At 38.9% G+C, this 27595-nt stretch overlaps 1 protein-coding gene across 1 annotated transcript in view; it reads left to right on the forward strand.

Annotated features, from left to right (window-relative positions):
• LOC124595751 (beta-1,4-glucuronyltransferase 1-like) overlaps positions 1-27595 on the forward strand; it is a 141822-nt gene that overhangs the window by 40010 nt on the left and 74217 nt on the right. The window contains exon 2 of the mRNA XM_047134632.1: positions 7177-7340. Within this exon, the coding sequence (XP_046990588.1) occupies positions 7221-7340 (120 nt within the window). The 5' untranslated portion in view covers positions 7177-7220. The remainder of the gene's footprint in view (positions 1-7176; positions 7341-27595) is intronic.

Below are 27595 nucleotides of genomic sequence, written 5' to 3' on the forward strand. Positions count from 1 at the left end.
TTTTGCTCTTGCTGACTTTCGCTACTAGATTCTTCCTCTTTAATCTTAACTATCTCATCCACTACAGTACTGTTTTCATCCACTTCACTCTTTACAATAAGACTGTCATCCCCATCATTCAAAGCTACATTCATGTTTGGTTTATAATCACTATCGTCTACAGAACCAGTCCCACTCTAATCTTTCTGTTCATTTAACAACTTAACCTCTACAGCTTTGTTCTCAGTCACACTGTCTTGTTTGTTAAGGCCACTCATTGTGTATCACTTATAATAAATTAACTTTTGCTATGAAATTACCTTATTCTCATTCACTCTCCTTCTGCTGCTGCTGCTGTGGTTGTCACCTCAGTCTGCACAGCTGCGGCAAGTTGTAATTCTCTTGGTGAGGCTTCTTGTTTATTTTCAGTTGGCTGTGTCCACCTGCCTGCTGATTTGCTGCTCCTGTACTCAATGCCTGCTTCCGAACCTGCTTGCTGATTGACTGCTGTCATAATGTGTTCATGAAACCCAAGCACTCCTCCATTTAAGTCACTATAAACCGCTCAAGTTCACACTTCACTGTCAATGTTCATGAGTCCTTGTTTATTGTGCCCACATACAACAGGCCTCACCTGGGACACCACATGTGACATTTGCCTGCTTTATTTCCTCATCAATTATCCTCGGTGTTGATGTACCGCATTGCTACACTGGCTGAAAAATGGAATGTGGAAGTACAACATTGAGTACTTTAAATGGTGAAGCCAACAGGTGCACATTTGTGTTTCACAGTTCTTTACTTTCTCTCTTCACAACCCCCCAATATTACACAGTTATATGGTCAGTGCACTATTGTTTAACTTTCGTAAGCCTAATTAATAGGTTGCAGGCAAACATCCACATACTGCTACAATAGTTTACTGTTGAACATCTCCAATCAGTAAAAGCCTAACCACACCATTTACAGTTCTTGTAGAATAATAAGGTACATATGGAACAGACACTGTCATTGTTTTAACACATGTCCTAATTGTGTTACACTTATTTCACGGATGCCTTGTTGTTGATCTAACCAATACAGGTTCCTCCTGTGAAACTTGGCTGTGGACTGACTTGTCTTGGGACCAAAAATCAGGCCCTTCTATACATCCTCACAATAATAGGCAATGAAACTATACATTGTTTGATGTTTAATTTACAGAAATTACAGTTAAAACTTAACTCATTTGATTAACTGAATAGATCAAAAATTTGGTTCTTTTTAACAGTTTCTTGTATTACAAGAGTTAGACTGAATTATTTGTTTAAATGATGAAATTAACAGATATTGTCAAGCAAACATTACTTTTGACAAAACTGTTAATTACTTTGGAATTAATTAAGAGCTGGCTTTGCTAACATGTTTTTGAATAGAGCCAAATAGATCCTTTAAGAATGCTATTAATTGTTACCATACTCCAAATGTTTACTATTAGTACAGAATTTCACCCTATAGCAAAAGATTCCAACTAGTAATAGTCAAAATTAATTAGAAAAGCAATTATATACATAAAACTAAGCTTAAATTAGATCTGGTGTTATATTGTTTAAAATGAGGGCCAACTTTTCTCTTTTATGAAGATGCAGATTATACTCATGTATGTGAATGATAATTAGTTAAAAGTGAAAAACGAATTTAAGGAGGCAGACGGCAAAACTAGAGGGGAAGTAAACGTATCCTAGCTTGTTTCATCATAAGCAGACAACTGTCACTAAACATCACAGACAAGTGGTGTCCTCACTACATTTGTCTCTAGGGCACATACTATTGTGGACAACGGCTATATGGACGAGTAATTTAAATATCTCAAAAAAGTATTTGAAGATAATTGCTGCCTGCCACACAAAATGGGTCTGCAGATCAAACCAAAAGCGAGCACCCAGAACCAAGAGGCTGAAAAAGAAATATTCAAATCCATGGTCTATAGTTTGGAGTCAGCCTTCTAAAAGAGGCCAGATCATCTGTAAGCATAAAGTGAAATATATATCTTGCCCTTTATCAAAGACAGCTGTTCTCATTGGTTCAATGAAGGATGAGTAGTTTCTACCCAAGGTAGGTGCATAAAGGATCCTCTGTGAGTGTTTACTTTTTCATGTCAGGAAAACAACATGAGCGATTACAGAATGTGGCATGGGTCATACATGCTACACCCACCTGATATTGCCTCACAGATTTGTTGCAGCAGGGCACTGCAATGAGATAAGCTCCTTCACGGTCTATGAAAATATCAAGAGTTTATCATCCACATCATCTTTCTGTGCCTCAGTGATTAAGGAAGATATTGAAACTCATCTGACAAATGAGTCACTGAATCGCAGTGCTCTGGATGAACTATGCAATCTGGTATTTGAAACAGTCAGCTCTTATAGATAATAGTACAGCACTGCTGTCATTAGTGCCAGTATGTATGTGACATGATGGCCATTATAGAATGCATGCCAGTTATATACATATTTGTTTCATGAGTGACATTTATGTGGCTATATTGGTATGTGTACTCATCCAATAGGCAATATGTTCATTCTACATCTAGGTCTACATAAGAGGGGTGTTTGAAAAGTCCATGCAAAAATAAAAACCACTTATGTCTTTGGGCTAAACCTTTTTCATTTTTTGACACAGTCTCCTTTTAGACTTATACACTTCTTCCTGCTCTGTTCTAATTTGTTCATCCCTTCCAAATAAAAAGGAATTGTCCAAGTCTGCAAAGTAGCTATTAGTTGCTGCAATCACCTCCTCATTTGAATAAAATCTTTGTCCCGCCAGCCATTTCTTCAAATTGGGGAACAAATAGTAGTCCGAGGGAGCCAAGTCTGGAGAATAGGGGGGATGTGAAACGAGTTGGAATCCTTTTTCCATTAATTTTACAACCACAACTGCTGAGGTGTGTGCTGGTGCATTGTCATGATGGAAAAAGACTTTTTTGCGGTCCAATTGCTGGTGTTTTTCTTGCAGTTTGGTTTTCAAACAGTTCAATAAAGATGAAGAATATGCACCTATAATAGTGATAGATAGGTGATGAGAATTATCTCTTGCAAATCCCAAAAGACAGTCACCATAATCTTTCTGGCTGAAGGACTGGTCTTCGCCTTTTTTGGTGCAGATTCTCCCTTGGTAACCCATTGTTTAGATTGTTGTTTGATCTGAGGAGTATAGTAATGTATCCATGTTTCATCCACAGTGACAAAACGATGCTTAAAGTCCTGCAGATTCTTCCTGAACAGCTGCAAACCATCCTTGCAACAGTTCACTTGATTTGGTTTTTGGTCAAGCGTGAGCAATCGTGGAACCCATCTTGCGGATAGTTATCTCATGTCCAAATGTTTATGCAAAATATTGTGTACCCATTCATTCAAGATGCCAACTCTTCTGTCCTCCATCACCATATCACCGATTTTATCAATGATTGCTGGAGTAGTAACCTCCACAGGGCATCCAGAATGTTCAGCATCACTTGTGCCCATATGGCCACTCCAAAAACTTTGATACCACTTACAGAGTCACCGTAATGTTTATCAAGCTTCTCTTTAGCCTCCTGAAGCGTTTTGCCTTTCATAAAGTAATGTTTAATCACCACATGAAATTCATTTTCGTCCATTTTTTGACAATCACTCGACTTCCTTCATTCACACGAATGCCAAACACAAAGAAATAGACCAATATGGCTGAAACTTGGTGTGCGTTCTTTCCAAAGATACTGATAACTAAACATGACGTCAATATGCGCCGGAGGTGCCATCTCTCGGACTTTGCATGGACTTTTCAAATGCCCCTCATGCATATTTCACAAGCCACTGTATAGTACATGGTGGAGGGTACTGTGAACCTCTACTAGTCACTATTCCATCTTTAAACAGAGCAAGGGGAAAATGATAGGCTATATGCCTCCATATAAGCTCTAATTTTTGTTATCATGTCTTTGTGGTCCTTATGCAAAACGTAGATTGACAGCAGTACTTCTGCAGACAGATGCAAATGCCTATTCCAACTTTTTCAGCAGTGTTTTGTGAAAAGCATATTGTCTTCCTCCAGTGATTCCCTTTTGCTTCATGAAGCCTCTCCATGACACTCATGTGTTGATGGAACCTACTGATAGCAAATCTGATAGCAAGCTTTTGAATTTCTTCAATGTCTTCCATTAATCTGGCCTGGAGGGAACCTCAAACACTCATGCAGTACTCAACAATGGGTTGCACAAGTGTTTTTTTAGGTATGTGGGACAATTATACCATCAGTCTTAAGGCATCCCATCATGGGATGTGAAAACATTTGTGAATAAGTAGCTGGCAAGATCACAGCGTGGAATTCCATGTTCCATTACATTGCAAAGCATGGAAGCAAGAATCTGTCATGGCAGCATTTTCTTTTCCTTAAAGAGGAACATAGCCAATGTAATGCAGCATCAGTTTTATATCACAAGCAGAACTTAGGAGACTCCACATTGCATTAAGCCATATGGAGTTGAACTCCATATTCAGTTGTTTTTGTATCACAGCATACATGATATGAAAATAAGCTGCTTTAAATCACCAGCACATTGAGAATCTTTTGAAAATACATCATTTTTGGTAAATTTTTTGTAATAAAAAGACAGAAAACTACATGTCAGCAGTTAAAGACTTATCGTATTTGATGCTTAAATATTATAACTTGCACACTATTAAAGTATTTCATTTCAGTGCTGCAGCACAATGATAATTTATCAAAAGCACATAATTTTTGGTACAATTTGTCATAGTTAAATATCAAATAATAACATCTGTGATTACAGCCTTTAGACATTTATAAAACTTGTATACAACACAACTTAGTTTTCACTATTATATTCAGATGGTAGTATTATCGATAGCATCCTGTAATGTGAACAGAAAGATAGCAGGTTCACTTAAGTGTACCACTATTTTTTTCTTATTTTTCCATCTTATTTTTTCTAAAAGATTCTGAGATTTTCTCATTAATTGAATAGAACTACAATGTGCAATACTCAATTTTATTTATTACTGGCTGTGCCCCATGATGTTACCTGTGGTTCAACGGTTATTTACAAAGAAATGTTAATGCCACTCATTATCGATGTGTATGCACCATCACAAAAGTTATTTCATGGAGGTACTGAAGCACGAGCCACTTGCAGCCCAACAAACCATTTGAAATCAAAGAAAATAAAAAAATAAAAACTGAGGTGACAGGAAATGCTGACATGTCAGTCACAACTCACAAGTCTAGTTAACCCCTTAATGCTGGCTGTAACAAATTCGCATTATACCAGTGTGGCTCTAATAACTATAAAGTTAACTGTTTTCAAGCATCAGTGCCAGTAGGTGCAGAGTCTACACAAAGCTAGCAACACTACTGACATGTGTTGCCATGTCATGAGTGTTTCGGGTAGTTCTAGGGCAATATAATTTTTTTAATTTTTTCCTTCCATGAAGAAATTTATTCAGGTATTTCCTTAATGCAGAAAAGAATTTGTGTTTCTGAGTAGCAAATCATGAAATGTGCCAAGAAAGTGAGTAAATAATTTTATGACTATTTGCAACATGCCTAGCATGGGAAAGATCATAATTGTCTTGGTGCATATGGAGAGCCTGAAATCTTCTGTAATAAATGTCTGTAAACAAAATTCTGAGACTTTCTGTTCTTTGCTTATATGGTGAGATTTGTGGCTCTTGACACACATGGGCAGCCAACATAGGGTTGTCTGTGTGAAAAACATGGTGTGCCCAGATGAATACCTGCCACTTTTAACATTTGTCCTTGACTCTAATTTATAGTGATCAAGAAGGCCACTCACAAAGGGAATTGTGAGTGTCTGAACTGGAAAGGTTAAGTTCATTGGGGTGATAGGTATTTGCGGTATCAATACCGTCTCTCCTTTGGCTCTGCCTATAATGAGGATGGCCTGCACAATATCCCTTCACAGCTTCATGATGATTGCACAGTCTTGGTGCATCCAGGTTAGGCATCAGTTGTATTGTTATGGAGTGTAGCGATGAATTTACCCTATAGGAATATTTCTGCTGTCCTAGTTTTATGTACATACTTATTTCATTTGTCAAAATAGTTAAAAACTAATATCTGAGCTAAACTTATTGCATTTATTTGATAGTTAACTTTTGTCAAAGACTAATAAACACACTAACTTGACAAAGAAAGAAAATAAGCAATTTTTAGTTCAGCGCTATGAAAATTTTATAATATTTGTATGTGTAACAATGTCAGTTGCCCTCACCTGTGTGCCTATTATGAGCAGATATGCTTGCATATCATAATTAAATCCAGCATCACTAAAAGCCTGCCACATTCAATATGTAAAGGCACAACATCCCTGTCATACAGAATTTAAATGACACTGTCATTGTGAATCTTCCAGTGTCTCAGCAGTAATAAGGTATGTCTGATACTCAGCATCTAAAATGCAGTGGGCTTGTGTGGAAGTCTGTGGATTGTATAAGCACTGTACTCATTACATTGAATCATATTGTCTAGGCCATATTAATCAATAAAAGAATTTTCACAAATACAATACAGTTCAAAAGCCAAAGACCAAAAATGTTTTTCTAAGAGTAATTATAGTTCCACATTTTGTGTTCTAGTTCTTCAGATTAATAAATACATAGTACTGCACACTTTTAAAAGTTGGCCATGTGTTGATTCAGGGTATAAGCCAATTTCATTCCAAATTTCTTCCAAATAAGTGCAGCTGTTTCAGCATGAGGGAATAACAAACATACTCACATAAAAACTTTAGCATTTATGATATTTGTGGGATAAATAACATATTCTTATTTTATAGACCACAAATAGAATGTTTCCCTAGTAGCTGGAAATCTTAATGTTACTGCCAGTCTATGTCAGAAAGTAAACACAAGTTATACATTGGAAGTTTTTGTTATTATGCAAATTTATATAAAACATTACGTACCAATCTCCTGGTTTTTGAAGTGCTCATGTTTGTACCTTACTGGTAAATATCTTTCCCAATGGCAGTGAATAGCTTCAAAAAGAAAATCTGTTCCATTCAAATGAAATTATGAAATAAATCTCAATCTTGAAAGCTGTGATGAAGTATGTTACTTCATATGACTTCAGAATATCTCTCATATCATGTACTCTTTATACAGAAATTATAATCAAATTCTTTTATGTTCCCAGGAAATCAATACCAAAACAGTCATTAGTGAAACAACACTGCTCTGATGGTGAAGAAATTATTTCTTTTTACAGCATTTTTGGTCCTAAGTAGTGTGTTGCTATGGTCACAGTTATTTGTGAAGCAAGACTCATTCGTGCTTGACCAGAAGAATGTTATTACAGAGGTAAGTAATTCTAAAATAATTTTCGGAATCTAACATATCCCAAAAGGAAGTAAAAAAATATTGTTAATGACATTTATGGTAGAAGATGAATATTGGCATAACAGCCACCAAAACAGGAATAACTGAAGGAAATCCAGCCGATTTATAAATTAAAGACTGAAATCAGAACTCAGAATCCCAGAATTTTTAAAAACTCTTTCTTCAGGAAAAGGGGAAAATGACTAAGCAGGAAAGATGAAGAATAAGTTTTGCAGGGCTGAAGGGAAACCTTGGAAATGGAGAACTATAATACACCAAGCAGAGAACTGGTAAGTACTGCCAGCCCCTTCAAATGGATTATATGGATGCTTCACCAAGAATCACAAAATTTGGGGATGGAGCATTGTGTATATTAGAGAGTGACTCAACTGCACAGATTGCAAGAAACATTTGAACTCAGTTCATTTTGCTTTCTTTTTATTGTTTTCTTTAAGAAAATATAGAGCTAAGCTCGTGGTGAGTCACTTCTAGCACTTATGGCCATGATGAGATGTTTATAATACACTCTGAACAAACTGTTAAAGGAAACATACATCTGTTGAATTACAATAGCATGAAATACATCAATCCAAGATGTCACAGCAAATAATTGTTCAGATATCCAATGATAGCACATAAACAATGCACAGACATTCAGTGCTAATGCTCATGAACTCACATACTGAGTTACTGCACTTCATGACAAACATACTTCTCACTGCTAAGTAAAATTATAAAGCTGCAGTTTCTTCATTTACACTAAGTATAAGTAGTAGAAATGTTATTCACATATCAGTATCAGTCCCACAGGGACAACAAAGACAAGATTAGACTAATTACAGTGCTTATGAAGGCATTTGAGCAGTTCTTGTTCTCATATGCTGTAGACAAATAGAATGAAATGAAACTCTAACCATCTGCTATGTACTTCAGTTTTACAGCGTACAAGTGTTGGTGTAGAATTAAAATCAGGTCAAATGTTTCACTGTAGAGGAACAGAGCAGGAGAAAATTCACATGTGTGCTGCACTGTGAACAACACCAAAAATAATATTACTCATAATCAAGGAATCTCAGAATGAATACCACATGCAAGTCATTTTATCAGTGCAAGTGTGCCCACATTTTGATCAACAAGTACAGGGTGTGTCAGTGCTGTCTGATGGTTTTTGAATTTATAGTACACAGTGACATTTTAAGATATAGCAACTTATTTTATCCCAAAAGATAAACAATGAATAACAGTTTACATCTTATATATTAATTTGACAAAATTTAGTTATTTGTGAAAGATAATGTCCTTTAAGCACTGGCCCTCTTTTTAGCACACTCGTCAACACTCAGTGTGAAGTTTGTCATCACTTCCTCCAACATGTTACAGGGAATAGCACAAATGTCTCACTCAGTTGTATCCTTTAATTCAAGTACAGTACGTGCCTTACTAATGTTTACTTTTTTCCCAAAGAACACCCCCAAGAAAAGTCACATGGAATAAGTTCTGGAAAGACGGGTGGCCAGTCAGCATCTCCTCTGTTGGGTATCACTTTCCCTGGAAACAATTTCCTTACTATGGACATACACACAGTGGAAGTGTGATCTTTCACATCATTTTCCTGGAACCAAACATTTTGATGATTTAAGCCATGGTGACGAAGTTCCAGGAGGAGAAATTCACGCAGCATGTTCAAATAACACTCTGAGTTCATGGAGATGGCTCTCCCATTTTCCTTGAAGAAATAAAGCCTCATGACAACAAATGTCCCTAATCCACCTCACACTGAAACCCTGTCACAATGCAATGGGTACTGGTACAGCTGCTGAGGGTTGTCTGGAGACCAATAATAGCAGTTTTGTATGTTAAAACTGCTGTTTAGGTGAAAATGAGCCTCATCTGACATTAAAATCACAATTCCAGGTTCTTCCTTCAATGTCTCTTCCATTACCTCAGAAAAAGTGTCAGTCTCACTAAATCTTGATGCTTCAGCTCCTGAACAATTGCAATTTTTTAGGGATGAAATGCATCAAAGGTACAAATTTGATAACCCAAGAGACTGTGTATGTCATTTTGTGGCTTGATTGGGGCTCTGATGAGTGGCTATGTTTCTACTGCCTTCTGGACTTTTCTTCAATGCAGAACCTGTCTCACAAAAGTTCTTAACCCAGGGAAGAATTATATTGCAGGTTGGAATTGTACCATTATGTGGAACAGTGAATTGGAGATGGAACTTCCTCTGAGTGGTAGCCATACATTCTGCAGTTTAAGGAATGTCTCTATGACAAATACATGGTGTTGCACAGTCAATCTGTCCATTGTAACTAAATTGCTGCTGTAGTGGAAAACAATTAGCCCAAGCATGCCCCTCAACTACGCTGACTCACCCGCTACTACTTGAGTCAAAAATGTCAGGTTATGCTGACTCACCCTGGAGAAGGCTTCAACACAGATTTTGTAGAAACTGATAAATGACAGAAAAGCCTCTACAAAATGATAATGTTTAATTTTATTGGAAATTTTGACCATAAACTAATGAATGATTCTTCAGTGAGAAACTTAGGATATAATAGTAAAACTGAAATGAGCTGTATATTACCAGAAGGTGCAACATGATTATCACAATTCTCTAGAAGGAACAAGTAGACAAAATGTTTGGCAAGGTGCAAATGGAATTAGATATAAAATTTATTATCAAACCCTAAAAAAAATTGACAGTATGTAAGAGTCTTAAACATCTTCAGAACTGCCAGTGCTTAGATGCAGAGTGCAAATAGACACAAATCCAGAATGAAACAGACTCATGAGACAAAGTGTCTGAATGCATATTTTTGAACATTTATTTATGAATATTGTAATAAACATTTATGTCTACATACTTACTCCAGCAGGCACTATACGGCACATGGAAGAGGGCGCTCTGTACTACTACTACTACTACTAGTCATTTCCTTTTCTGTTCTACTCAGAAACAAAGCAAGGGCAAACTGGCTGCTTGCGTGGCTACATGTTGCTGTTGTTGTGGTCTTGAGTCCAGAGACTGGTTTGATGCAGCTCTCCATGTTACTCTGTCCTGTGCAAGCTTCTTCATCTCCCAGTACCTACTGCAACCTACATCCTTCTGGATCTGTTTAGTGTAGTCATCTCTTGGTCTCCCTCTACAATTTTTACCCTCCATGCTGCCCTCCGATACTAAATTTGTGATCCCTTGATGCCTCAGAATATGTCCTACCAAACGATCCCTTTTTCTAGTCAAGTTGTGCCACAAATTTCTCTTCTCCCCAATTCTATTCAATACATCCTCATTAGTTATGTGATCTACCCATCTAATCTTCAGCATTCTTCTGTAGCACCACATTTTGAAAGCTTCTGTTCTCTTCTTGTCTAAAATATTTATTGTCCATGTTTCACTTCCATACATGGCTACACTCCATACAAATACTTTCAGAAACGACTTCCTGACACTTAAATCTATACCCGATGTTAACAAATTTCTCTTCTTCATAAACGCTTTCCTTGCCATTGCCAGTCTACATTTTATATCCTCTCTACTTTGACCATCATCAGTTATTTTGCTCCCCAAATAGCAAAACTCATTTACTACTTTAAGCTTCTCATTTCCTAAACTAATTCCCTCAGCATCACCCAATTTAATTTGACTACATTCCATTATCCTCGTTTTGCTTTTGTTGATGTTCATCTTATAACCTCCTTTCAAGACACTGTCCATTCCGTTCATCTGCTCTTCCAGCTCCTTTGCTGCGTCTGACAGAATTACAATGTCATCAGCAAACCTCAAAGTTTTTATTTCTTCTCCATGGATTTTAATTCCTACTCCAAATTTTTCTTTTGTTTTCTTTACCGCCTGCTCAAAATACAGATTGAATAACATCGGAGATAGACTACAACCCTGTCTCACTCCCTTCCCAACCACTGCTTCCCTTTCATGCCCCTTAACTCTTATAACTTCCATCTGATTTCTGTACAAATTATAAATAGCCTTTCACTCCCTGTATTTTACCCTTGCCACTTTCAGAATTTGAAAGAGAGTATTCCAGTCAACATTGTCAAAAGCTTTCTCTAAGTCTACAAATGCTAGAAACGTAGGTTTGCCTTTCCTATATCTGTCTTCTAAGATAAGTCTTAGGGTCAGTATTGCCGCAAGTGTTCCAACATTTCTACGGAAACCAAACTGATCTTCCCCAAGGTTGGCTTCTGCCGGATTTCCATTTGTCTGTAAAGAATGCGTGTTAGTATTTTACAGCCATGGCTTATTAAACTGATAGTTTCATAATTATCACATCTGTCAACACTTGCTTTCTTTGGGATTGGAATTATTATATTCTTCTTGAAGTCTGACAGTATTTCGCCTCTCTCATACATCTTGCTCACCAGATGGTAGAGTTTTGTCAGGGCTGGCTCTCCCAAGGCTATCAGTAGTTCTAATGGATTGCTCTCTACTCCCAGGGCCTTTTTTTGACTTAGGTCTTTCAGAACTCTGTCAAACTCTTCATGCAGTATCATGTCTCCCATTTCATCTTCATCTACATCCTCTTCCATTTTCATTATATTGTCCTCAAGAACATCGCCCTTGTATAGAACCTCTATATACTCCTTCCAACTTTCTGCTTTCCCTTCTTTGCTTAGAACTGGGTTTCCATCTGGGCTCTTGATATTCATACAAGTGGTTCTCTTTTCTACGAAGGTCTCTTTAATTTTCCTGTAGGCAGTATCTATCGTACCCCTAGTGAGATAAGCCTATACATCCTTACATTTGTCCTCTAGTCATCCCTGCTTAGCCATTTTGCACTTCCTGTCGATCTCATTTTTGAGACTTTTTGCCTGCTTCATTTACTGCATTTTTGTATTTTCTCCTTTCATCAATTAAATTCAATATCTCTTCTGTTACCCAAGGATTTCTGCTAGCCCTCATATTTTTACCTACTTGATCCTCTGCTGCCTTCACTATTTCATCTCTCAAAGCGACCCATTCTTCTTCTACTGTATTTCTTTCCCCCATTATTGTCAATCATTGCCTAGTGCTCTCCCTGAGACTCTCTACAACCTCTGGTTCTTTCAGTTTGTCCAGGTCCCATCTCCTTAAATTCCCACCTTTTTGCAGTTTCTTCAGCCTTAATCTACATTTCATAACCAACAGATTGTGGTCAGAGTCCACATCTGCCCCTGGAAATGTCTTACAATTTAAAACCTGGTTCCTAAATCTCTGTCTTATCATTATATAATCTATCTGAAACCTTCCAGTATCTCCTGGCTTCTTCCACATATACAATCTTCTTTTACGATTCTTGAACCAAGTGTTAGCTATGATTAAGTTATGCTCTGTGCAAAATTCTACCACGTGGCTTCCTTTTTCATTCCTTGCCCCCCACTCCATATTCACCTACTACATTTCCTTCTCTACCTTTTCTTACTATCAAATTCCAGTCATCCATGACTATTAAATTTTCGTCTCTCTTCACTATCTGAATAATTTCTTTTATCTCATCATACGTTTCATCAATCTCTTCATCATCTGCGGAGCTAGTTGGCATATAAACTAGTACTACTGTGGTATGTGTGGGCTTCGTAACTACCTGGCCACAATAATGCATTCACTATGCATTTTGTAGTAGCTTACCTGCATTCCTATTTTTTTTATTCATTATTAAACCTACTCCTGCATTACCCCTATTTGATTTTATATTTATAACCCTGTATTCACCTGACAAGAAGTCTTGTTCCTCCTGCCACTGAACTTCACTAATTCCCACTATATCTAACTTTTTAAATTTTCTAACCTACCAGCCCAATTAAGGGAGCTGACAGTCAACACTCCGACCCATACAATGCCAGTTTTCTTTCTCCTGATAACAACGTCCTCCTGAGTAATCCATGCCTGGAGATCCGAATGGGGGACTATTTTCCCCCTGGAATATTTTACCCAAGAGGACACCATCATCATTTAACCATACAGTAAAGCTGCATGCCCCTGGGAAAAATTACAGCTGTAGTTTCCCCTTGATTTCAGCTGTTTGCAGTACCAGCACAGCAAGGCCGTTTTGGTTATTGTTACAAGGCCAGATCAGTCAGTCATTCAGACTGTTGCCACTGCAGCTACTGAAAAGGCTCCAGAATGAGATTTTCACTCTGCAGCGGAGTGTGCGCTGATATGAAACTTCCTGGCAGATTAAAACTGTGTGCCCGACCGAGACTCGAACTCGGGACCTTTGCCTTTCGCGGGCAAGTGCTCTACCAACTGAGCTACCGAAGCACGACTGACGCCCGGCACTCACAGCTCCACTTCTGCCAGTACCTCGTCTCCTACCTTCCAAACTTTACAGAAGCTCTCCTGCGAACCTTGCAGAACTAGCACTCCTGAAAGAAAGGATATTGCTAGTTCTGCAAGGTTCGCAGGAGAGCTTCTGTAAAGTTTGGAAGGTAGGAGACGAGGTACTGGCAGAAGTGGAGCTGTGAGTGCCGGGCGTCAGTCGTGCTTCGGTAGCTCAGTTGGTAGAGCACTTGCCCGCGAAAGGCAAAGGTCCCGAGTTCGAGTCTCGGTCGGGCACACAGTTTTAATCTGCCAGGAAGTTTCATATCAGCGCACACTCCACTGCAGAGTGAAAATCTCATTCTGGAAACATCCCCCAGGCTGTGGCTAAGCCATGTCTCCGCAATATCCTTTCTTTCAGGAGTGCTAGTTCTGCAAGGTTCGCAGGAGAGCTTCTGTAAAGTTTGGAAGGTAGGAGACGAGGTACTGGCAGAAGTGGAGCTGTGAGTGCTGGGCGTCAGTCGTGCTTCGGTAGCTCAGTTGGTAGAGCACTTGCCCGCGAAAGGCAAAGGTCCTGAGTTCGAGTCTCGGTCGGGCACACAGTTTTAATCTGCCAGGAAGTTTCATATCAGCGCACACTCCGCTGCAGAGTGAAAATCTCATTCTGGAAACATCCCCCAGGCTGTGGCTAAGCCATGTCTCCACAATATCCTTTCTTTCAGGAGTGCTAGTTCTGCAAGGTTCGCAGGAGAGCTTCTGTAAAGTTTGGAAGGTAGGAGACGAGGTACTGGCAGAAGTGGAGCTGTGAGTGCTGGGCGTCAGTCGTGCTTCGGTAGCTCAGTTGGTAGAGCACTTGCCCGCGAAAGGCAAAGGTCCTGAGTTTGAGTCTCGGTCGGGCACACAGTTTTCATCTGCCAGGAAGTTTCACTGAAAAGGCTGCCGTCCCTCTTTAGGAACCACACATTTGTCTGGCTTCTCAACAGATACCCCTCCATTGTGGTTGCACCTACAGTACGGCTATCTGTATTGCTGATGCTCGCAAGCCTCCCCACCAACGGCAAGGTCAATGGTTCATGGGAGGGGAGGGGGGGGGGGGGTCTGGCTACATATGAGCCCTAATTTCTTGTATCTTATCTCCATGGTCCTTACATGAAATGTATGTTGGCAGCAGCAGCAGAATATTTCACCAGTCTACTTCAAGTACTGGTTCTCTAAATTTTCTCAGTAGCTTTCCTCAAAAAGAATGTCACTCTTCCCTCTAGCAATTCCCATTTAAGTTCCTGAATCATCTCCATAGTACTTGCATATTTCTTGAACCTACCAGTAACAACAAATCTAACTGCCTGCCTCTGAATTGCTTTAGTTTTAATCTGACCTTGTGTGGATCCCAAACTCTTGAGCAGTAGTCAAGAATATATGTGGGTCTCCTTTACAAATGAATCACACTTCCCTAAAACTCTCCCAAGAAACTAAAGTCTATCATTTGCCTTTGTTACGACAGTCCTGACATGCTCATTCCATTTCATATTGCTTTGTAACATTACCCACAGATATTTAAATGACATGACTGTGTCAAGCAGACTCTACCAATGCTGTAAACAACTTTATTTTTCCTACTCATCCACATTAACGTATATTTTCCTATGTTTAGAGCCAGCTGCCATACATCACACCAACTAAAAATTTTGTCCAAGTTATCGTGTAACCTCCTACAGTCACTCATCACTTCAGGTAAATTCTGGGATGGTTCCTTTGAAAGGCTATGGCTAGTTTCCTTCCCTCTCATTTCCTATTCTGAGCTTCTGATCCATCTCTAATGACCTTGTCGATGGAATGTTAAACTCTTAATCTCCTCCTCCTCCTACAGTAACTCAACTTTGACACCTTCATAAACACAATAGCATCATTAGCAAACAAGTGCAGACTGCTGCTGCCCTGCCACCAGATTATATATGTATGTAGAAAATAATAGTGGTCCTATCACTTCCCTGGGACACTCTTGATGATACACATGTCTCTGATGAACACTCGGCATCGAGGACAACATATTAGGTTCTATTTCTTAAGAAGTCTTTGAGGCACTTGCATATCTGGGAAACTATTCCATATGTTTGTACCTTTTTTAAAAGTCTGCACTGGGACACTGTGTGAGAAATGATTTTTGGAAATCTAGAAATATGGAACCTACCTGTTACCCTTCATCCTTCACAGTACACCATGTGAGAGGAGGGCAAGTTGAGCTTTACACAAATGATGCTTTCTAAAACCATACCTACTCATGAACATAAGCTTTCCAGCCTCTAAGAAATTTATTGTATTCAGATGCAGAATATGTTCAAGAATTTTGCAACAAACTGATGTTAAGGATACTGGTCTGTAATTTTGTGGGTCTGTTCTTTTACCTTTTTTTGTACTATGAGCCACCAGTACTTTTTTCCAGTCACTTGGGACTTTGTGTTGGGTGAGAGGTCTGCGATAAATGCAATCTAAGGGCCAATGACATGGAATTCTCTTCGTAAAACCAAATTGAGATTCCATCTGGACTTGTTGATTTATTTGTTTTTAGCTCTTTCTGTTGTTTTTCTATGCCAGGGATGCTTATTGCTATGTCTTTCATATGGCACTCTGTGCGATGGTCAAACAATAGTATGTTTGTATGATTCTCCCGTGTGAATGGTTTCTGTAACACAAAATTTAAAACTTAAGATTTCATTCTGCTATCTTCTACTACAACACTAGACTGCTCAACAAATGACTGTATGATAGGCTTAGACCCGCTGAGCATTTCTGCATAGGACCATAATTTTCTTCAGTTTCCAGCCAGACCCTTTGGTAAAGTATGATTGTGGTATTTTCTGTATGATTTTTTTACACGTCCAGTTCCATAGGACCAAATTGAGGAGCAAATCTCCAAGGTCACAAAACATGCCAGTACATGAAGTTGCAACATAAAAGTAATAACAGACAAAACAAAGTGTTTATGAACACAAAAAAGACAAGCCACAAGTTTAAATGCAATCAACAATGTAACACAGAAATCAGCTAAATTTTTCAAGGAACTCCTTGACAGAAGAGAAGGAGTGACCCATGAGGAAACTATTCAGCTTCAGTTTAAAAGCACGTGGATTACTACTAAGATTTTTGAATTCTTGTGGTAGCTTATTGAAAATGGATGCAGCATTATATTGCACACCTTTCTGCACAAGAATCAAGGAACTGTGATCCAAATGCAGATTGGATTTCTGCCTGGTATTAACTGAGTGAAAGCTGCTAATTCTTGGGAATAAGCTGATATTGTTAACAAGAAATGACAGTAAAGAATATATATATTGAGAGGTCAATGTCAGAATACCCAGACTAGTGAACAGGGCTTGACAAGAGGTTCACAAACTTACACCACTTATTCCCCATTATTGTGAGCCAAAAATATCCTTTGAGATTGGGTAGAGTCACCCCAAAACATAATACCAAATATCATAAGTGAATGAAAATAAGCAAAGTAGACTACTTTTTGTGTAAAACTATCACTTATTCAGATACTGTTCGAATAGTAAAAATGGCAGCGTTAAGTCTTTGAACAAGATCCTGAATGTGGGCTTTCCACGGCAGTTTACTATGTTTCTCAACGCCAAGAAATTTGAACTGTTCAGTTTCACTACTCATATACCCATTCTGTGAAATTAAAACATTGGGTTTTGTTGAATTGTGTGTTAGAAAATGTTAAAACTGTGTCTTACTGTGATTTAGTATTAATTTATTTTCTACAAGTGATGAACTTATGTCATGAACTACTCTATTTGAAACAGTGCCAGTGTTGTACATGACATCCTTTACTACCAAGCTAGTGTCATCAGCAATTAGAAAATATTTTAGAATCACCTATAATACTAGAACAGGATCCCTTACCTCTGATCCCTGTGGCACTCCCCCCCAATTTGATCATGCCCCACTCAGGCCCCACACCATAGCCATTCTCAACCTTCTGGATAATGACCTTTTGCTGTCTGTTTTTAAGGCCAGAGGTAGACCAATTGTGAGCTACTCCCCATATTCCACAATGGTCCAACTTCAGAGGCAATATTTTGTGATCAGCCTGAGTTAAATAAAAAAAATATGCCTAGCATTCGAAACCTTTTGTTTAATCCAGTCAGTACCTCTCAGAGAAAAGAGAATATAGCATTTTCAGTTGTTAAACTATTTCTAAAACCAAACTGTATAGTGGATAACAAATTATGTGAAATGAAATTAACTATTATCCTTACATATACAGCCTTTTCAATAACTTTAGCAAACACTGATGGCATAGATATAGATCTAAAATTGTCTACATTATCCCTTTCTCCCTTTTTATAAAGTGGCTTTACTGCTGAGTTTAATCATCCACGTAACTGACCATTCTTAAAGGAAAAGTTACAAATATGGCTAAGTACAGGGCTAACATGCAGCACAGTACTTTAATATTCTGCTAGGTATTCCATCATATCCAAGAGAGTCCTTAATCTTCAGTGATTTGATTATTGACTCAATCTCCCCCTTGTCAGTATCACAGAGGAGTATTTCAGTCATCAGCCTTCGAAAAACATTTTCCAAGAGAGTTATATGATTCCCTGTAGAATCTGAATTTTTATTTGATTCACCAGGTATTCTCAGGAAGTGACTGTTAAGTAGTGTACATATATCTGACTTAGAAACAGAACAGAACAGAAATATTTTTACTACGAACTGACTTTATATCATCAACCTCATGCTGCTGACCAGGCACTTCCTTCACGACTGTTTTTGACTTTATCCTGTGGATCAGCTATTCTATTTGCATATCACATAATCTTTGCTTTCCTAATAACATTTTAAGCACCTTATGGTACTGTTTGTAATGGGCTACTGTAGCTTGATTGCGACTACTTCTAATGTTATGATGTAATTCCCACTTTGTTCTACATGATATCCTTATCCCATTAGTCAACCACACAGACTGTCTTTTACTGCTAGTACCCTGTTTAGAACATTCTAATGCAAAGCAACTTTCAAAGAGCATGAGGAATGTGTTAAGGAAAGAAATATATTTATCATCTATGTCACTAATCCCCCTCTTTATACTGATGCTATTGATAAAGTCTGGCCTGTTTGTAGCTACAAGGTCTAAGATATTTCCATTCTGTATGGGCTGCTGAACTAGTTACTCAAGACAGCTTTCAGAACAAGTGTTCAAAAGTACTTCACAAAACTGTATGTCTGTACCCTCTGCATTTAACCCATTGACGTACCAGTGTATATGTGATAGGTTAAAGTCACCTCCAACTAGTATTGCGTGATCTGGGTATTTATGTGCTACTGACTGTGACTCTTGAATTGTAACAGTTGAATCAGGTTGCCAGCAGAAACATCCAATAAGTAACCAGATTAAAATAAATAACAGGTTCTACATCTTAGAAAATAAAATCTCAAATGGCATAAGGGGAGCTGTTAATGAAAAGATGAGGGTTTTAAGCAAACAGTAATAGGCATATGCTAGAATATAAAGAATTAGACAAAAATGTTAGGAATTGTCTGAGATGACACAATGCAAGATGACACAATGAAAATTTTGTATGGGGAAAAGACTGAAAATAATATTTAATAAAGACAACTCTTTCAGCCCAGATTGTATCTTAGTTAGGTTTCTTTCAGGTTGTTCTGATGACATAGCTCATCAACAGTCATATATAACTGCTCACTTAATGAAAGTTCTGCACTGGTACCTGAAAACTCTAATGTTGCATGCTCACACCAATACACAGTAAAGGAAGTAGAAGCAATCCACTTAATCATAGACCCATATCACTCACACTAATTTGTAATAGGCTTTTAGAGCATATACCATATTCCAACTTTATGAAATACCTCAAAGAAAATGCTCTGGTGATACATAACTAGCACAGATTCTTGTGAAACACCAAAGGCTGTTTGTTCACATGAATTAATGGTTGCTATCAAGCAGGAATTAGATTAAACGAACTTTTTGTTTATGGATCAATAGTGAGGAGATCCTTAAGTGTGTAGAACATATCTTGAAACAAGAAAACATAATACATGTTTACAAAGAAAAAGTCCATTTGTTGTATCGTACTTCCACAGAAGGAGATTTTACTCATCGCCACTCTCAACTATTTATAGTGTGCTGAGGGAAGAACTATGAGAGGAGAAAGAGGATTACATTGAAACACTGATAATGATTAATGACAAGGATACACAGATTTATTGATGAATACTCAATTTTGTACAAATTGGCTCATCCAGCAGATCCTAAACTTCAACTATTATTCCAGAAGTAAGGCAGATAGTAAACAGTTCTTGTCCCACTAGAATGATCACTAAAAATGGGCTGGTATGGACTCACTAGAAGCAGATGATATGGTGCAAAGTACATAAGTAGAAGGTGATATTCTTGGTAGTCAAGCTGACTTGGAACTGCTCGTTCTGGTGTGACACTGACACATACCACTTCCCTGGCGGCACCACTGCTACAACTTCTTGGTGTAGCAATCACTGACCTGTATCCCATCTCTGGAGTGAATTATTGATCTATCAATGCCTGTGGTGCTGCCTGGTGGTGAGTGCTGAGTTTACAACACCACACTCCTCCCTCCCAAACCTCCTGGCTGTGGCCACATATGGTTGCAGTGTGAACTGATGGTGAGGGGAACGTCTGGGTGTAGCCGCAGCAGATGGAATGGGAACTGGGACTGAAACCAGTGACAGGCTGTTGTCTGTGCCCCAGCATTTACCCTGAGTCTCTGTAGGAACAATTGGCAAACTGCAGAGAGGGTTCATGCCTACATCCAGGGCTGGAATATTGGATACTGGAGGCCCCCCTCAGAGAGGGAGGCAGCATGGGGCAGAAGCGTCACCCATGGCAACATGGGCTGCTGTGATGATGGCATTAGGGATGAGGGCATGTCCACTCCCATGGGTAGTGCCTTGGTCTGAGATGCCAACCAGTCCATGGCAGATGGCTGTGACCCTGGCTCCTGGCTGTGTGCTGAACCTGTAGAACAAAACTCAGCAACAAGATTATAGAGTCTAAGAGGCCAAAGCTGGTTCCAGTGTCTTCTGAGCAGTGACCCTGTAGAAGAAGATATGAGGAACATGTTGTGTCCAAGGACATGCAAAATTGTCCCTATTGCCATTACTGTCTCTGCCAGAAGGACCTGAAGGGTACTGTGTCCTGGATCTGAAAATGTGAAACTTTGTACTGACTGGTACTCCTTGTCGGTGGGTGCAGCAGATGAAACAGGGTGCAATGCCAGAAACCATGCAGGAGTTCAGGCAGGGAAGGTCCATCTTGAGGCAACACAAGGCAGGTGGACAGGAAGAGTTGCAAGGTCTGCTGCCTTGAGTGAGTTACATGGAATTTACTCATCTGCACCTTGAATGTTTGCATGAAATGTTCAGCTTCACGATTTAATTGGAGCTAGAATGGTGCTGTGGTCATATTTTCAATACTGTTCACCACACAAAATTGTTCAAATTCTTGTGAGGTGAAGTATGATCCATTATCAGACATTAACACTTACAACAAGCCCTTGATGCAAAAAATAGAAGTAAGCATTCAGATAGTAATGGCCGACATTGTAGACTTCATCAGAACCACAAAGAGAAAACAGCTGAAGGCATCAGCTACAGTAAGCCATGGTGTGTTCCAGAAATGTCCAACAAAATCAATGTGGATGCATTTCCACTGACCTCTGGGCCATGGCCAGTCAGAAAAGCATTGAGATGGAACTGCATGTTGCTCCATGCAAGCAGCACAGTGTGAAATCATGTATTCAGCCTGGGCATCCATTCCTGGCCAAGAACAATGATGTCAAGCAAGCTGCTTCATCCTCACAATACCCCAGTGTCCCTGATGCAACTTCCTTAAAACATCCTGATGAAAGGTGCATGGGATGATGACTCAAGCCTGGTCATTCCCAATGTGTAACAATAAAACACTATGCTGTACTGACAAGGTTTGACAGTGAGTGAAGTATTGACATAATTCTGGCTGATCAATGTCTTTCATTTTCCTTGGCCACCCTGTGCGCATGTAATTCATCACGATGTTTAAATCTGCATTTGTGGCTGTTTCCTGTGCTATGTGACAAAATTCCATGGGGAAACTGTGAACTGTGGAAGCATCCAGAGCATCTGTCTCACAACACAATACCTCAGAGGAGTCTAACTCATCATCCTTGTCTATCTGAACCATAGCAGGGTTGCTAGCATCGCCTTTTGAATTCCTGGTGCCACTACCTCGATCCATCATGTGATGTCCCTCTGGTTCGAAGTCACTAAGATCTTTGCTTGAGGTTGTTGATGGGAATGGTGTGTGCTATGGTGTGGCAAGTTGGGGAGTGGTAACAGAGCAGTGAGGATGGTGTGAGAGGTTCACCCAGGGAGTAAGGTAAGAACTTGCAAAAGTGTCTTGGGCACGGAGTCCAGCGAGTGGTTGCTTGGCATATTTGTAGGCTAATTTGAATTCAGGGCTGACTTTGAGTATTGTCGTACTGTGTAGCCTGGCCAGCCAGTTCAGAGATGTGTCGCATCCATGAGAGAGTTCATGCCAGTTTTGCTGTGCTGAATTCTGGGCCACCTTTCGAACTCAGCAAGCTTCAGCATCGATTTGTGAACTTCAGTTAGTTTTAGATTTTGATGTCTTAACAGTATACCTATAGGTATCAGTATTGAAGGCCTGCCTGTTATCTATTTGGTAATTTTACTTAACTGTAGCCATTATTATTGAAGGCCTGCCTGTTTGGTATTTGGTAATTTTATGTAACTGAAGCCTTTGTTATTGAAGGCCTGCCTGTTTGGCATTTGGTAATTTTGCTTACCTGAAGCTGTTATTATTGAAGGTTTGGCTATTTTCTGCTTTGTAATTTTACTTAACTGAAGCTGTTTTATTTTTTATTTATTTACATTTTTAGTGTGTAGACCATCAAGCTGATGTCTTTTACAAACCTCATACAGAGGTTGAATAAATTACTATTGATAGCACTTACATAATGTAAAGGTACATACATTTGTGTTAGTATTCTAATTATAATACATGTTACAAGAGAGAACAAGTAGATTAGAATTCACTCAGTGAATATAAAGATCTATTTACTATGACAGCTTTTAACCTCCTGTGGAACAGCTTTGGTTCATAACTTTTCAAACCTTATGGCAGCTTGTTGAACCATACTGCCCATTAATATAAGGACTATTGTCAGTTATTTTTAATTTTGTGCTCTGTCTGAAGTACTTCCCCTTATTTCTAGTACCATAGTTAGGTGTATCACAGCACTTATTTAGTTTGTTTTTACTATTCAGAAAAAAATATATAAGTTTATTCAAATACAAGAAATATACTGTTAGATATTTATGCTGGACAAAGGTCTCATGACAAGACTTCTTGGACTTTAGTCCATGCATTAACCTAATGGCTCTTTTCTGCAACACTAATATTCTGTTCAGGTGCAGGTCTGCCACACAACCTCACAGTTCAATACCATACTTAACAAATAGATAAAGTGTTCCATAACGAACAATTTTTAGGGTTTGTATTGGCATTTTTCTTACCATCTGACTCATAAGATACAGGCTACTGCTGATTTCCTCACACACAGAAGTAATGTGGTTTACCCAACAGAGATTTTTGTCCAGATGGACACCAAGAAATTTAATGTTAACTGTTTCTGCTGCTGTAATACCACAAATATTGTTTATTTCAGCCTCATGAGAACAGTTGTTTTAAATATTAGTTGCTGAGATTTACTGATGTTTGTGTTTAGGCCCTGATGTAGAAAATAGGTGATTACTTCCATCACACCCTTAGTTGCAACTGAGTGTAATGTCTCCAAGCCTTTTTCATAAAGTAAGCATAGGTTACTAAATGTGAGTTGAAGGATTGTGTCATGTCATTGACATAACCAAGTAGAGTAAGGGACCATGGATCGATCCCTGCAGTATCCCCTGGATTGCAGTATCTCTAGAAAATTGGAAATCTGTTACCTTGTTATCTACTTTACATGAAAGTTTAGTACATTATTTGCGATTTGTCAAGTATGTGGTCAGTAATTGCACAGATGAGTTCTTGCTGTTGTAAGCCTTCAGTTTCTTAATGAGCAACCCATGGTTGACTAAGTCAAAGGCTTTGGAAAAATCTAAGAATATGCAGCTGTCTTCATACCTTGTTTAAGAGAGTGTACACTTTATGGAGAAATTCAGCAATTGCAGTAGTTGTGCACTGACATTTCCCAAAGCCATGCAGTGTTTCTGTTAGCAATTTGTTCTTTGTAAAATAAGCAGAGAGCTGAGAAAGGATAACCATTTCAAAAACCTAGGGATCAATGATATTGAGTGGTATGAAACTTCCTGGCAGAGTAAAACTGTGTGTTGGTCTGAGACTCGAACTTGGGACCTTTGCCTTTCACGGGCAAGTGCTCTACCAACTGAGCTACCCAAGCACGACTCTCACCCCATCCCGTAATCTGCCAGGAAGTTTCGTATCAGCGCACACTCTGCTGCAGAGTGAAAATTTCATTTTGGATATTGAGTGGTAGTTTGAAACCTCTTTTGTACTCCCCTTCTGATGCACTGGTTTAACAGTCCCTATTTTTAAACTATTAGGGTAAGTGCTTTCCTAATACTACAGTTTATGAGGTGCATTAGTGGTTTAACTATTTCTTTTATGTGTTTTTAACTATTACACATGACATATCATCCCATCTAGCTGTGTACTTATTCTTTAATGTGAGGATTATCTTTCTGATGTTGTTTTATTTAACATTATTAATTTCAAAACTCACTGCTTGGGGGATGTGCTTCGGTATCTCTCCATTCATTTCTAAAGTGTGTGTTGGATTTCCGGTTGCTGATATGAAATTTTTATGAAAAATGTTACATAATGCTTTGAGTTCTTCTAAAATATTACCACCCAGTATAATGCATAAGGGTTTACTGTCCCTAGTTGTGGAGGTTTTTCAATACTTACTGATCAGTTTCCATGACATCTTGCTTACATTTGTAGATTGAGAGATTTCATTACTGTGGACTTGTTTTCTGAGGTTTGAAAGTTCTGCTTTAAAGGTCTTCTTAGGATATTTTTGTTCGAAAATGTACAGTGTTGTTGACTTTCCGGTGTTTAATGGCTGGATGTAAGTCTGAGTTTCTTATTTTTTGCCCGCCGGAGTGGCCGTGCGGTTCTAGGCGCTACAGTCTGGAACCGAGCGACCGCTACGGTCCCAGGTTCGAATCCTGCCTCGGGCATGGATGTGTGTGATGTCCTTAGGTTGGTTAGGTTTAATTAGTTCTAAGTTCTAGGCGACTGATGACCTCAGAAGTTAAGTCGCATAGTGCTCAGAGCCATTTTTTTCTTATTTTTTCCACTCTGACTGTGTATTGGCCCTGTCTGCATTTCTTGAATGGGATAACAGGAATCAAAGCATCTCAGTAGGATGTTATAACACTCATACCATTTCTTATCTGATCCTTGCACATGGTAGATTTGTTCCCCTTCTCCTAAGCTAGTTTAATTTTCAGAGAGTTGATATTACTACTGCTCATAACTCATTTCTTTTCAAACATTTTTGGTATTATTTTAGGAGCTGTTTTTCTATATTCTATCCATTGTGCAATGTGGTCTGAGTAATGAAAGTCTATGTTACTAGACTTAGCAGTTTGACTCCATGCAATTTTGTTAATTATTGGTATAACTAGAATCAGAGACTATGGTATCCATGGTAACAATCTTTCGAAGTTTGTATGAAGTTAATACATCTATAAGTTTCATGTTAGCAATGCTGTTGGAGTTTGCATCAAAGTCTCCAAGTATAGTAAGGTCATGGGAACTAGTTTGCCTAATTATGGTACTAAAGCTGTTGAGAAAATGGATTACATCTGCACAAGGTGGTCTGTATATTCCTATTATTTTCTGTTTTACTACATTGACTCCATGCTCTTTTACTCAAATTGAAATATCACTTACTTCTAATATCGCCTCCTCACTGTAGTGCTCAATAATGTAAGTTTCTTACAGATAATATGTTCTCTTACAAAGATAGCCACACCTCCACCCTTATGCTGTTTCCTACAATACCAGTAACTGTTTACCAGTACATAACCATCTAGTTTATGACAGTTAATTTCATTACATTTTAGACCATGTTCAGTTAATACTAACACTTGTGGTGAATGCTCTTTTACAAATACCTGTAGTATAGTGAGTTTATTCTTAAGGTACTGCACATTCAGATGTATCACGCTAAGTGATACCTGGATTTAGTCTCTGTTTATATGTCTGTGGATATTGTTGTGTTCTGTGAGAGTGGAACTGAGATTACCTTCACTGTTGTACTTATCTTGTACATGTGTGATTACACTGAGTGCTCAGGGCTCACACACATCTAATTTGCCTGGTTGATCATTGCTGTAATGGTTCTTTTCTCTAAAAAGGCTTCAGGATTATAACCTAGTGCTATTGGTTCCTTCTTGTTGGTGACTGGGGCACAGAGGACTTTTATTTCATTCACTAACCTTAATTTTCCCTTCCTGTTCAAGTGTAGCTCATGCTTGGTGTGTTCATCGTGGTTCATTTTGCTAATATCTATTAATTTTACATTGCTGAATTTTTGCACAAACTTTTTGTAGCACTCGGTTGTGAGTTTCTATTTCTCTATTGTCACAAGATCACTCTGGGAGGTCTTAGAATGTGTCCTCTTGCCAGATCTTCACAACTGCTTTACCTGGTTTTGGGTACTAAGTGGTCCACAATGCTTGATCTCAACCAAGCTTATTATCAGATTCTTCTTACCAGAGTCTAAAAATGTCACCTCATTCTGCACTGACTGGAACCTTTATGAGTTTAACTGGGTGCCGTTCGGCTTGTCCACTGGGGTGGTGGTTTTGTCTCATTTGTTAAATCATATCCTGGGCAGCTTGAAGATTTCTTGTGTCTTCAATTACTTTGATGAAGGTGTCATTTGAGGATCATATTTCCCATCTTTAGGAGGTCCCCTTCAAGTTTTGGGATGCGGGGTTGAGCATTAAGCCATCCAAGATTGCACTGGCTAGTAAACAGGTGTCCTTTCTGGGCCATTTAATTTGCTGGGACGGCATTAGGATTGACCAGGAATGGACTAAAGTGTCAAAGAAATTTCCCCAGCCTTGAAATGGGAAGGAGATAGCCAGATTTATTGGGATGGTGGATTATTTTTGCTGTTTTGTCCCTGATTTTGCCCAGATGGCCACTCCCCTGAATAAACTTCATAAGAAGGGCAGAAATTTGTTGGGAATGAGAGCCAACAGGCTGCTATCGCCAACCCGCTGGTCTTAGGCATCCCAGATTTTGTTAAAAGATTTATCATTAAAACTGATGCCTCCAATACCAGTATTGCTGCAGTGTTTTTGCACAGTACAAAATGCTCATGTGCTTTTTCGTCTGGAAGGTTGTCTGGTCCCAAGATGAATTACTCCATTTATGAGTGTGGGGTGCTAGCTGTGCTTTTCACCTTAGAGAAGTTTCAGTTCTATCTTGAGCATAGGTAGTTTGATCTCGAGATGGACAATCAGGCCCTAAATTAGGTGTTGGCTTGACTCAGGAAAACTGGTAGGATTGCCAGGTGGCAGTCCACATCTTCACATTTCATTTCAAGGTGCAGCACATAAAAGGATCTGACAACGAAGTTGCCGACCCCCTCAGTCGCATGTTTCATAAGGGAGCTGTTGAGAATAAGGGTGTTAGTGAGTCTCACACAGTTTTGTGTACTGTTTTAGCTTATGTTCCCCAGGTGCTTGTGGACCTTAAAACCAAATGCAATTGAGATCTGTTGTGGGGTCCATTAAGAAAGCAACTCTTATCTGGTGGCGAGCTTAGTGTCTACTCCATTAGGAATGGGATACTGCGTAAAATCGTTAACAAAGCCGGGGACTTTAAAATTTGTTTGCCTCAGGAGCTGGTGCCTCCCATTTTCCATTA

This window comes from Schistocerca americana, chromosome 1, assembly GCF_021461395.2.
Source record: "Schistocerca americana isolate TAMUIC-IGC-003095 chromosome 1, iqSchAmer2.1, whole genome shotgun sequence".
NCBI lineage: Eukaryota > Metazoa > Arthropoda > Insecta > Orthoptera > Acrididae > Schistocerca > Schistocerca americana.